Genomic DNA, 12558 nt, shown 5'->3' with positions numbered 1-12558 from the left:
TTCTTACTCCACATAAATAAAGAAGGAAAAAACTCCTGTGAACAACAAATTCAGGATTTCTTCCTCCACATAAATAAAGAAGGAAGAAGTTGCTGTAAATAACAAAGTCAGGATTTATTACTCCAAATAAATAAAGGAGGAAGAAATTTCTATAAAAATAAATTCAGGTTTTATTACTCCAAATAAGTCAAGGAAGAAGGAATTTTTATAAAGAACAAATTCAGGATTTCTTCCTCCACATAAATAAAGAAGGAAAAAGTTTCTGTAAATAACAAATTCAGGATTTCTTCCTCCACATAAATAAAGGAGGAAAAAATTCCTGTAAACAAAAAATTCAGCTTTTCTTACTCCAAATAAGTCAAGGAAGAAGGAATTTTTATAAAGAACAAATTCAGGTTTTCTTACTCCAAATAAATAAAGGAGGAAAAAATTCCGTAAACAACAAATTCAGGTTTTATAAATATATAAATAAAGAAGAAATTCCTGTAAACATCAAAATCAGGAATTCTTTTTCCAAATAAATAAATAAAGGAGGAAGAAATTTCTGTAAACAAAAAATTCTGGATTTCTTACTCCAAATAAATAAAGGAGGAAAAAATTCCTGTAAACAAAAAATTCAGCTTTTATTAATCCAAATAAGTCAAGGAAGAAGGAATTTTTATACAGAACAAATTCAGGATTTCTTCCTCCACATAAATAAAGAAGGAAAAAGTTGCTGTAAATAACAAATTCAGGATTTATTACTCCAGATAAATAAAGGAGGAAGAAATTTCTATAAAGAACAAATTCAAGATTTCTTACTGGACATAAATAAATAAAGGAGTAAGAAATTTCTATAAAAATAAATTCGGGATTTCTTACTCCAAATAAATAAAGGAGGAAAAAGTTTCTGTAAGTAAAAAATTCAGCTTTTCTTACTCCAAATAAGTCAAGGAAGAAGGAATTTCTATAAAGGACAAATTCAGGATTTCTTACTTCACATAAATTAAGAAAGAAAAAATTCCTGTGAACAACAAATTCAGGATTTCTTCCTCCACATAAATAAAGAAGGAAAAAGTTTCTGTAAATAACAAATTCAGGATTTCTTCCTCCACATAAATAAAGAAGGAAGAAGTTTCTGTAAATAACAAATTCAGGATTTATTACTCCAAATAAATAAAGGAGGAAGAAATTTCTCTAAAGAATAAATTCAGGATTTTTTTACTCCACAAACCTGAAGAACAAAGAAGTTTCTAGAAACGGTTTTGGGTGTAACGCATTGCTAAAAAAATCTGATTTAATATTATTTCTATATGAATGTCTCCTTTCCTGATGGATTTGGGGAAAAAAAGGAGAAAAAAACCAAAAAGGCAGTGAGAGTTTTGTGGAGTTTTTCAGAAAATCCCTCCTATTTGAGAGCTGGTAGGAAATCAGCCCAGAATTTCCCAATTTTGGGGGGTTTATGATGAGAAAAAGGTGTGAAAATGAGAGCTGAGGGTGCTCCTCACTCACTTGTTGAGATCCACGTCCTTGCCCTGCTCGTGGGCCTCCAGGAGCTGCTTTATGATGTCAGCAATGGTCATCACCATCAGCTCGGCCTGGCTCGGCTCCCCTGCACCAGGAACGGGGGAGAAAAACAGAGAAAAATCAGAGAAAAATCAGAGAAAAATCAGAGAAAAATCAGAGATTCCCCTGCTCGTCACAACCCAGCTTGAAGTTCCTGTGAAAAACGCCAATCACTTGTTTTGAAAATGTTCAAAGTTTCATAGTAATAAAGTGGTTATAAAAATTGTGATACAATTAGAGTAATAATAATATTAATACAATTAGAGTGATAATATTAATACAATTAGAGTGATAATGATATTACAAGTAGAGTAGTAAAAATTTGGACAATTTGAATCAGGACAATATGAGACAATAAAAGAAAGAGTTATGGATGTCTGGGTAGCTTTTCTGGGCAAAATAAGCCCGAAAAAGGACACACATTAACAAAGGATTAACCCTTAAAAACAATAACCTATTGACACTTCATACATGATGCATAAATTCCATTAAAATACAGGATTCTGTCTGGTCATCCTCAACTTCTTCCTCTGAATCCTGACAGAAAAAGTTCATTTCTTCTGATAATGGGGCAATAAATTCATTTTCTCTGAAAGATTCAGGTGTCCTGGGGCTGCTGTCTCACTGTGAGTCCTTTCTTTACAAAAATAAGTATCCTACATAGCATAGTTTCTATGTGAACATTTTTTTATAACCTAAAACTCTATTTACCACACTACTTAAGAGAATGAATCCAGCATTGCTTTCTAACACAACACATATAATATTAATTTTAATATTTGCCAAAAATCAATCATAAAATCCACACACTTTTCACATTCCTGTCATGGAGCCGTGGAATGGTTCAGGCTGTAAAAGAGCTCCGGAGCTCAACCATTCCCAGCAATTCCAAAGCCACCCGTGTCCCCAAATGCCACATGCACAGAGATTTGAAATTGAAATTTAAAATTGAAATTCCTGCCACGGAACCGTGGAATGGCTCAGCCTGGAAAAGAGCTACAGAATCCCAGAAATTTCAGAGCCACCAAATGGCCCCGAGTGCCACATCCACAGGGATTTTAAATCCCTCCGGGGATGGGGACTCCAGCACTGCCCTGGACAGCCGTGCCAGGGCTGGACAGCCCTTTAAAGACAGAAATTCCTCCTGTTATCCAATGTAAAACCTCCTGTTATCCAATTTAAACCTCCTGTTATCCAATTTAAAACTCCTGTTATCCAATTCAAACCCCCCCTGGCACAGCCCGAGGCCGTTTCCCCTCACGCCGTCCCCTCACGTCAGGGAGTTCTGCAGAGCCCCCTGAGCCTCCTTTTCTCCAGGCTCAGCCCCCCCAGCTCCCTCAGCCGGCCGTGCCCCGGCTCCATTCCCTCTGCCAGACACGTTCCAACCCCTCAGCTTTCTTTGTTTTATTTTTTTACCTTTCCCGTTTTTCTTTTTCTGCTTCATCCTGGCGGATCCTGCGGCCTGGCCCGTCGCGCTGCCGTAAAGCGACACCGCCCCGCGCCGTCGCGAAAGCGCCGTAAACGGGATTGTAGTTCCGCCATCAGCCACCGGGGGGCGCCGGCACCGCACCGAAAGGGGCACCGGGGACACCCCCCGGGTTTTGGGGGAAAATCCCGGGGTTTGGGGGTTCTGGCCGTCACCCCGGGTTTGGGGAGGGGGTTTGGGGTCCCCCGGTCCTCCTGGCCGTGTGGGCACCGTTTGGATGCTCGGTTGGATGGCTGGAAAGTTGTGGGGTCCGGTGAAGGCAGAGTGGCCTGGATCAAGGAATCAATCGAGGAATCAATCGAGGAATCAATCAAGGAATCAATCAAGGAATCAATCGAGGAATCAGTTAAGGTATCAATCAAGGAATCATGGAATTAGGGAACCAAGGAATCAGGGAATCATGGAATCACAGCGTCAGAGAGTCACGGAGTCTCAGAAATGCAGAATGGGGAATTGTGGAATCACAGGATGATGGAATCTCAGAGTCACAGAGTCAGAATCACAAAATCGTGGAATCACAGATTCCCAGAATCCCAGAACTGTAAAATGATGGAATCGCAGAATCACAGTGTCAGAGAGTCACAGAGTCTCAGAAGTGCAGAATGGGGAATTGTGGAATCACAGGATGATGGAATCTCAGAGTCACAGAGTCAGAATCACAAAATAATGGAATCACAGATTCCCAGAATCCCAGAACTGAAAAATGATGGAATCGTGGAATCACAGCATCAGAGTCCCAGAGTCTCAGAAGTGCAGAATGGGGAAATGTGGAATCACAGGATGATGGAATCTCAGAGTCACAGAGTCAGAGTCACAAAATCGTGGAATCACAGATTCCCAGAATCCCAGAACTGTAAAATGATGGAATCATGGAATCACAGCGCCAGAGAGTCCCAGAGTCTCAGAAGTGCAGAATGGGGAATTGTGGAATCACAGGATAATGGAATCTCAGAGTCACAGAGTCAGAATCACAAAATAATGGAATCACAGATTCCCAGAATCCCAGAATTGTAAAATTATGGAATCGCAGAATCACAGCGTCAGAGAGTCACGGAGTCTCAGAAGTGCAGAATGGGAAATGTGGAATCACAGGATGATGGAATCTCAGAGTCACAGAGTCAGAGTCACAAAATAATGGAATCACAGATTCCCACAATCCCAGAACTGTAAAATGATGGAATCGTGGAATCACAGCATCAGAGTCCCAGAGTCTCAGAAGTGCAGAATGGGGAATTGTGGAATCACAGGATGATGGAATCCCAGAGTCACAGAGTCAGAATCACAAAATAATGGAATCACAGATTCCCAGAATCCCAGAACTGTAGATAATGGGATCATGGGATCATGGAATCACGGAATCTCAGTCACAGAATCACACAGCCACAGAGTCAGAATCACAAAATCATGGAATCAAGTCTCAGAGAATCCCAGAACTGCAGAGTGATGGAATCATGGAATCACAGAATGTCAGAGTCACACAGTCAGAATCACGAAATCATGGAATCACAGACTCCCAGAATCCCAGAACTGTAGAATGATGAAATCATGGAATCCCAGGGTCAGAGAGTCCCAGAATCTCAGAAGTGCAGAGTGATGGAATCACAGAATTACAGAGTCTCAGCCTCAATCACAGAATCATGGAATTACAAAATCATAGAATCACAAAGTCACAGATTCAGAGACTCCCAGAATCTGTCAGAATGTCAGACACACATAATCACAAAACTACAGAATCAGTCACAGACTCACGGAATCACGGGATCAGAGAATCATGGAATCACAGAATCATGGAATCACAGAATCATGGAATTATAGATTCACAATATGACAGAATCATGGACTCACAGACTCATGGAATTACAGACTCACAGAATACAGAATTAGAGAATCACAGACTCACAGAATTACAGAATTAGAGAATTACAGATTCACATGATCATGGAATCACAGAATCATAGAATCACAGAATCAGGGACTCACAGACTCGCAGGATCACAAAACCATGGAATTACAGTCTCACAGAATTAAAGAATCGTGGAATTACAGATTCACAGTATCACAGATTCATGGAACCACAGTTTCACAGAATCATGGACTCACAGACTCACAGAATAATGGACTCACAGTGTCACAGAATCACAGACTTACAGAATCATGGAATCACAGACTCACAGAAAACATGGAATCATGGAGTTGCCGTCTCACAAAAATCACAGAACTACAGAATCAGAGAACCATGGCATTACAGAATCACAAAATCAGGGAATCACAGATTCATAAAATCACATAGTCACGGACTCAGGCGATCACAGCATCTCAGGCTCACACCCCCACAGAATCCCAGATTTGCAGAATCCCAGAGCCCCAGGATGGGTCAGGAGGGACGGGACCGCAGAGGGTCACTGCCGTCACCTCCCTGCTTCATCCAGCAGGGCCATCCCAGAGCCCAGGGCACGGGAGTGTGTCCAGACAACTCTGGAATATCCCAGGGAGGAGACTCCACAGCCTCAGGGCTGGGCACTGCCCAGGGCAGAAATTCTTCCTCATGTCCAGGTGGATCTTGCTGGGATCATTCCCTGCCCGTGGCTCTGGTGCCATTGCTGGGCCCTGCTCTGCCCTTCCCTGCACACAGGGACACCCAGGGATGAGGTTCCCTCTCATTTATCACCTCTCGAGGCTGAACAGCCCCAGCTCCCTCAGCCTTTCATGGCCAGGAAGATGCTCCAGGCCCTTCCTCATCTTTATTGGAGCGGCTCCAGGTTCCTCCTGTCCCAGGACCTGGACACAGCATTCCCAGGGTATAAAAACATCCTGGTGGCTGCTCTTACAGCTGATGATTAAAAAGGGACAATTTCTGAAATTCTCAGTAGTGGGATCATCCTATTTCCCCATTAAATCCAGTTTTTCCCCGGGGTCTCGTTCCCAAATTCCTGCCGGTGCTGTTATCTTCCCGGAGGGGAACCACAACAGCCTGAAGAGGCCGCGCCCCCTCAGCGCCAGATGGTAGCAAAACATCGATTCGAGCAGGAAAAAAACCTATTAAAAAGGGACAATTTCTGAAATGCACAATAATGGGATCATTCTATTTCCCCGTTAAAATTCAGATTTTCCCCAGAGCCTGGTTCCCAATTCCTGCCGGTGTTGGGATCCTCCCTGAGGGGAACCACGCGGGCCTGAGGAGGCTGCACCCCCTCAGCGCTAGGTGGCAGCAAAACATAGATTCCGGGAGGGAAAAAACTAATTTAAAATGGTCATTTTTGAAATTCACAATAATGGGATCATTCTGTTTCCCCGTTAAATCCAGTTTTCGCGGGGGTCTCGTTCCCAAATTCCCGCCGGTGCTGGGATCCTCCCTGAGGGGAACCAGGCGGGCCTGAGAAGGCCGCGCCCCCTCAGCGCTAGATGGTAGCAAAACAGGACGGAAAAACCGATTGAAAAGAGACAAGTTCTGAAATTCCCAGTAGTGGGATCATCCTATTTTCCCGTTAAATCCAGTTTTTCCCGGGGGTCTCTTTCCCAAATTCCCGCTGATGCTGGGATCCGCCCTGACGGAAACCACGCCGACCTGAGGAGGCCGCGCCCCCTCAGCGCTAGATGGTAGCAAAACATCGACTCGAGCAGGAAAAAGCTATTAAAATGGGTCAATTTCTTAAATTCCCAATAATGGGATCGTCCTATTTCCCCATTAAAATTCAGATTTTTCCCGGGGTCTCGATCCCAAATTCCCGCCGGTGTTGGGATCCTCCCTGAGGGGAACCACGCGGGCCTGAGGAGGCCGCGCCCCCTCAGCGCTAGATGGTAGCAAAACATCGATTCCAGGAGGAAAAAACCGGATGGTTTTCCTGAAAAATGGAGAAAAATCCCTCCTGGAGACCCGCGGGTTCCCGGGGAGTGCACGGAGGAGGGAACAGGGAAGGGGAACAACGGGGTGTTTGATGAGGGAAGAGGCTGAGGGGGTCCCTGGATGCAAACCGTGCAGCGATGAGGGGAGGCTCGATTATGAGAAAAGGTTTATTGGGAAAAGGTTTATTGGGAAAAGGTTTATTGGGAAAAGGTTCTTCCCTAAAGAGTCAGGCACTGAACAGGATCCCCAGGGAATGGTGACATTCCCAACGCTCCAGGACCACCCTCCCAGGGAGGGATTTTGGGGTGTCTGTGCAGGAGTTGGATTTGATGATCTTGCAGCTCAGGATTTTTCGTGATTCCCAGAGTGTCACAATATCCCACACACAGCAGTTGTGCCTTCTCCTCCTTGGGAGGATTTGGAAGCCCTAAATTCCTCAGCAGGGCGGGATGATCCCAGATCTGACCCTGCTTAAAGCAGAAGGTTGAACTTGGGGTTTCTTGCATCCCAAATTCTGCATCAATCCTATAAAATCAGCTTGGGATTCTTCTGTGAATATCCAGCGACTTCTAAAACTCACATGAGCTTCTGAAGACAGGGATTTCCTTGGCTTCTGTTAGGAGAATTGGCAACTTTTTGGTTGTTGCTGTTTGTCAGGGCCTTGCTGACGGCACCAGCTCCCAAATCTCCTCCCTGGTGCCATCCTGCTCAATCCTGGATTCTGGTGGGTCACAAACCTACCTTGAGCAGAGAGGAAATGCTGCCTGGATGAAAATAAACCATAAAACTCACTCTAAGTGCTTGGTAAATGCAGTTCTGTGGGAGTTACTGGAGTTGCATTTGGAGAGGTGGAGAAAACGGGGCTGGGGATGAATCAGAGCTTTTGCTCTTTGTGCTTCTGGAGCTGGGCTGTTGCCCTGTGGCACTGCAGCCTTGCTTGGGATGGGCAGTGGCACCTGAGCTGAACAGTCAAGGTTGAATTTATTCCTCTCTGTGGCCAGGATTCAGCTCCTTCAGCACTTCCAGCAGAGGCTGAGAGGAGTCCTGAGGGTGTTTTCCCTGCTGTGAGCTGTGGGATCTGAATGGGGTTCTGGAGGATTTATTTCCTGGGCAAATCTTTATTTCAGTTCAGATTTTGTACAGAGATTGCTCCATGTGGGTTCTGAGGGTGTTTTCCCCATTGTGTGCTGTGGGATCTCTATGGGGTTCTGGAGGATTTATTTCTTGGGCAAATCTTTATTTCAGTTCAGATTTTGTACAGAGATTGCTCCATTGAGAAAGGACCTTGAGCCAGGTTGGTGCTGTTTGCCAGGGCCTTGCTGATGGCACCAGCTCCCAAATCTCCTCCCTGGTGCCATCCTGGCCAATCCCTGGATGAAAGCACAGGACTGTGCAGGAGCACAGAGCAGGCAGCAAGGAAAAACCCTTAAATTACAGATTAAACTGGAGGGAGATGCTGGCAGTGGCATCCCCAGCCCTGCTGTGGGGATTTGTGGGATGGTCAGAAACTTCCTTGGAAAATCTCCCTGTGCAGGGGCTGCTGTGGGGATTTTTGGCACCGCTCTCATGGCTGAGGAGTTCTGAGGGTGTTTTCCCTGCTGTGAGCTGTGGGATCTGCCTGGGATCTCAATGGGGTTCTGGAGGATTTATTTCCTGGGCAAATCTTTATTTCAATTCAGATTTTGTACAGAGATTGCTCCATGTGGGTTCTGAGGGTGTTTTCCCTGTTGTGAGCTGTGGGATCTGAATGGGATCTGAATGGGATCTCAATGGGGTTCTGGAGGATTTATTTCTTGGGCAAATCTTTATTTCAGTTCAGATTTTGTACAGAGATTCCTCCATGTGGGACAGGACCTTCAGCCTGTGGGGATTTGTGGGATGGTCAGAAACTTCCTTGGAAAATCTCCCTGTGCAGGGGCTGCTGTGGGGATTTTTGGCACCGCTCTCATGGCTGGGGGCTCGGCAGGGCTTGCAGGGAGGGCAAAGGGCAGAGGAAGGAGCTCTCCCCATGGAGTGGGAACTTTTAAAAGGCCTGGTCTGTGCCTGAGGGAGTTTGGAAATCAGATCTGGGGTGGAACAGGTTGAAATAGAGTTTAAATCATCCTCCAGCAGGCACAAGGTGCTGGATTTCAAACATTCCCAAACATTCCCAAACATTCCCATATCCTTGTGCCTCCCTATAAACACCTCCTCACTCATCATCCCTGGTGCTGGGCTCTGCTCCCTGCTCCTTATCAGCCTCATCCACTGATTACAGCAACTTTTAATCTTGCATTTCTTTCCTGTGCTGGCTGCTCTCCCTTTGCCACAAGGTCTCCACGCTCTTCCAGAACCATCCATTAACCCTTCACTCCCCAGCATCACTGCTGAGATTTGCTCTCCTCCTGCTACCACTTCCCTCATCTCCGTTTTGGCATTCCCAAAAATCCCCCGTCCGCATAAGTCTCTTTTTTACCCCCAAATTTCTGCTTCTTCAGGTGGGAATCGTCAGGAAAATTTCATTTTGGCTCCCAAAATGTACCAAACTCTGCCATTCCTCCAGGGCAAGGAACACCAGGGAAGCACAGGTGGAGTTTTGGGATGGTTTTGTTGCCCACATCTGAGCGGGGCTGTAGCCCAGGGCTGCCATTCTGAGGCACTCAATGTGGTTTTGCCCCAGAGATTTTTTTTTTTTTCCCTCTCCATTTCAAATTCCAGACCTCAGGAATGATGTAAAATATGTTTACAGACAGCATGAGTGCATCTGATTTTATTCTGATTCATTTCTGGAGGTCTGCTGCTGTTCCAAGGATAATTGACTTGGCTCAACGTGCTCCTGGACAGTTCTGTTTATAATTTTACAGCATCATTTTTAAACTTAAATCTTCTCTGATTTATAATATTTTTTTATAAAATCCAAAAATAAACACAAAAAAAAATTGATAAATCAGAGAAGGTTTAAGCTTTAAAATGTGCAGTGAGAACTTAAGATGCAGTAAAGACACAGAGCCTGTCCAAGACCGCTCAGATCCTGGGAATTGCACAATTCCAGGGAATATTGATGGGAAAAGATAAACTATTGACATCATTTCCATGTTTGGAAAGTGCACCTGACCCTCAGCTGCTGCCTAATGGAAACAAAAAAAACCAAATCTTGGGTTTAGGAAGCCAAGGAAGCACCTGTGGAGTGATTGGTTTAACTTGGTTTCCAAAATTCCTGGTTTAGGGAATTTTGGGAGGAAAAAGGTAGAAAAAAGGCTGGTGAAGAGAGATTTGCAATTGCAGGGAATGATGAATGCTGGTGAATGCTCTGGTTTGTTCCACCTCACTTTAAATCCTCAAAATTTCACTTTCTTCATCAAAATCCACCAGCCTGTTCTCCTCCACAATTAACAGATCTGAAGACACAGGAGATAATTCCCACCTGCACGTTCCTGGCTGATTTTTTTTGGTGGCAGCTGAGATTTCTCAGGTTTCAGGCCTTTGTGTTGCTTGGGATGAACTCATCCTTCCAAGCACACCCAGAAAAACCAGAAAAAAACCCCAAAATCTGGGAGAGGGAACTGCACTGAGCTGTAAAATCAATGATTTGGATGCTCTCAGTCCTTGGAATGCTGTGGTGTTCCCAAAATCCATGAAACCCTCAGGTGGCCCAGGTTAATCTGCTCACAGAGCAGAAATTTCCTTTTAATCCCCATGGAAACGTCCTTGAGTTGCACCAGGGGAGGATCAGGTTGGATTTTAGGAGCAATTGCTTCATGGAAAGAATGGAATCTTCATTTCACTGAATGGAAAGAACCTGTGGGTGTGGCACCTGTGGGCATGGATTGAGGAAATGGGCGGGGATTTGGTGATTTAAAGGGGATTTGGTGATGTAAAAGGAATTTGGTGATCTAAAGGGATTTGGTGATCTAAAGGGATTTGGTGATTTAAGAGGGATTTGGTGATGCAAAAGGGATTTGGTGATCTAAAAGGGATTTGGTGATGTAAAAGGGATTTGGTGATCTAAAAGGGATTTGGTGATCTAAAAGGGATTTGGTGATTTAAAGGGGATTTGGTGATCTAAAAGGGACTTGGTGATGTAAAAGGCATTTGTTGATCTAAAAGTGATTTGGTGATGTAAAAGGGATTTGGTGATCTAAAGGGATTTGGTGATCTAAAGGGGATTTGGTGATGTAAAAGGGATTTGGTGATGTAAAAGGGATTTGGTGATCTAAAGGGGATTTGGTGATCTAAAAGGGATTTGGTGATGTACAAGGGATTTGGTGATCTAAAAGGGATTTGGTGATTTAAAAGGGACTTGGTTATCTAAAAGAGATTTGGTGATGTAAAAGGGATTTGGTGATCTAAAGGGGATTTGGTGATCTAAAGGGATTTGGTGATCTAAAGGGGATTTGGTGATGTAAAAGGGATTTGGTGATCTAAAAGGGATTTGGTGATCTAAAAGGTCTTTTCCATCCTCAATATCTCTGTGACTCCGTGATTTCTGGTTGGAATTTCCTCTCAAATGTGATTTTTGTCCATAAATGCTGAGGATTTGTGTGCTTGCCATGATTTTTCCTGATGTGTGGAAAGGTTCAGTTTTTTTCCCAGCTCTGTGGGGTAAATTTAAGTCTCTTTCAATCCCCTTATGCTCAAAATCTGCTCTTTGTTGCATTTTCTGGGAATTTCCCAAATTGCAGAGAAGACCAATGAGAGAGAGAGCGAGCATGGGATTCCCAATGTCTGAAATTCCAGCTCCTTGTGGATCCATGTGCAAACCCAGAGCGTTGGATTTGATTTCCTTCTTGCTGCCTCAACAGAAAAAATGGAATTGCTTTAAGTTGAGACAGGAATTCTGTCTCCAGGTTTTCCATGGGATGTGCCCCAGGATGTCCAAATGATGCACAGAAAACCTCCCAAGGATCCAAGGAAGCTTCTCCAAGGTCAAATTTCCAGGTGTAGCCAGAAGGAGAAGGGAATGTAGCACAGCTGCAGGAGAACAGGCTGAGATGCCAAAGGCAGCAGGAATTCTGCTGTCATTTCCCCAGTGCCAGGGGGATAAATTCCTGTTCTGCTGGGATGAAGGATGCTCTGGATCCTCCCTCATTCCGTGTCTGATCCTTGGTTGGATGAAGGAATGTGCCAGGGCTGAGCCTCAAACAGAGCAGGTGCTGCATGAGAGAGAAAATGGTAAAAATCAGGCTTGGAGAATTCAGATTAACTCAGAGAATTCAGGTTTTAAATGTATTCAAGTGCTCAGGATTTGTGTGGCATTCAATACCTCAAACACCTTTCCAAATCTGCATTGAGTGGGGAGATTATTCCCACTTGTGGTCTCATTATAGGGAAAATGATCATCAATCAAAACATTTTCCCTTTTTTCTGTCCCTTCAAACACTGCCTGGCAAAGCAGGGTCCAAAATTGGGAGGTTGACTTTGGGAAGAGCCTGGTGGAGTTCACAGAGCTCTGGGAGAGGTCACTGAAGGAATTATGGTAGGATTTGTCTCTCTCTGATACCAAAAAAAATCCCTAAAATAAAGTTTTATTTTACCCTAATCCAGGTGCAGCCCCTCAGTGGTGTGGGCAGATCCTTTCCCTCCTAACCTCTTCCACAGGTTTTCATTTTCCTGGGATGGGATTTGGCACATCCCAGTGAGTCCCAGTGTCCCCCATGTGCCATCCCCTGGGACATCCCCTGTTCTCCCACATCCTCTGGCAGCT

General features: G+C 44.4%; 2 protein-coding genes across 4 annotated transcripts in view; both read right to left on the bottom strand.

Moving 5' to 3' along the window:
- The window catches only part of ELP3 (elongator acetyltransferase complex subunit 3), a 146053-nt gene extending 142294 nt beyond the window's left edge, over positions 1-3759 (bottom strand). The window contains exons 1-2 of one of the 2 annotated variants that reach the window (XM_071448056.1): positions 2962-3759; positions 1492-1591 (exon numbers count right to left, since the gene is read on the bottom strand). In XM_071448056.1, the coding sequence (XP_071304157.1) occupies positions 1492-1591; positions 2962-2989 (128 nt within the window). In that variant the 5' untranslated portion in view covers positions 2990-3759. The remainder of the gene's footprint in view (positions 1-1491; positions 1592-2961) is intronic. The other variant, XM_071448046.1, reaches the window with a different exon arrangement.
- Positions 3760-7028: 3269 nt separating this feature from the next.
- Positions 7029-12558, bottom strand: part of FBXO16 (F-box protein 16) — a 60728-nt gene continuing 55198 nt past the window's right edge. For both annotated transcript variants that reach the window (XM_071448066.1, XM_071448076.1), the window contains one exon: positions 7029-12007. In XM_071448066.1, coding sequence (XP_071304167.1) covers positions 11940-12007 — 68 coding nt within the window. In that variant the 3' untranslated portion in view covers positions 7029-11939. The remainder of the gene's footprint in view (positions 12008-12558) is intronic.

Source organism: Agelaius tricolor, unplaced genomic scaffold (genome assembly GCF_023055355.1).
Source record: "Agelaius tricolor isolate 1412-34295 unplaced genomic scaffold, bAgeTri1.0.p SCAF_1, whole genome shotgun sequence".
NCBI lineage: Eukaryota > Metazoa > Chordata > Aves > Passeriformes > Icteridae > Agelaius > Agelaius tricolor.
The sequence above is the reverse complement of the archived record's forward strand: the minus strand, read 5'-3'. Positions and strand labels throughout refer to the sequence as shown.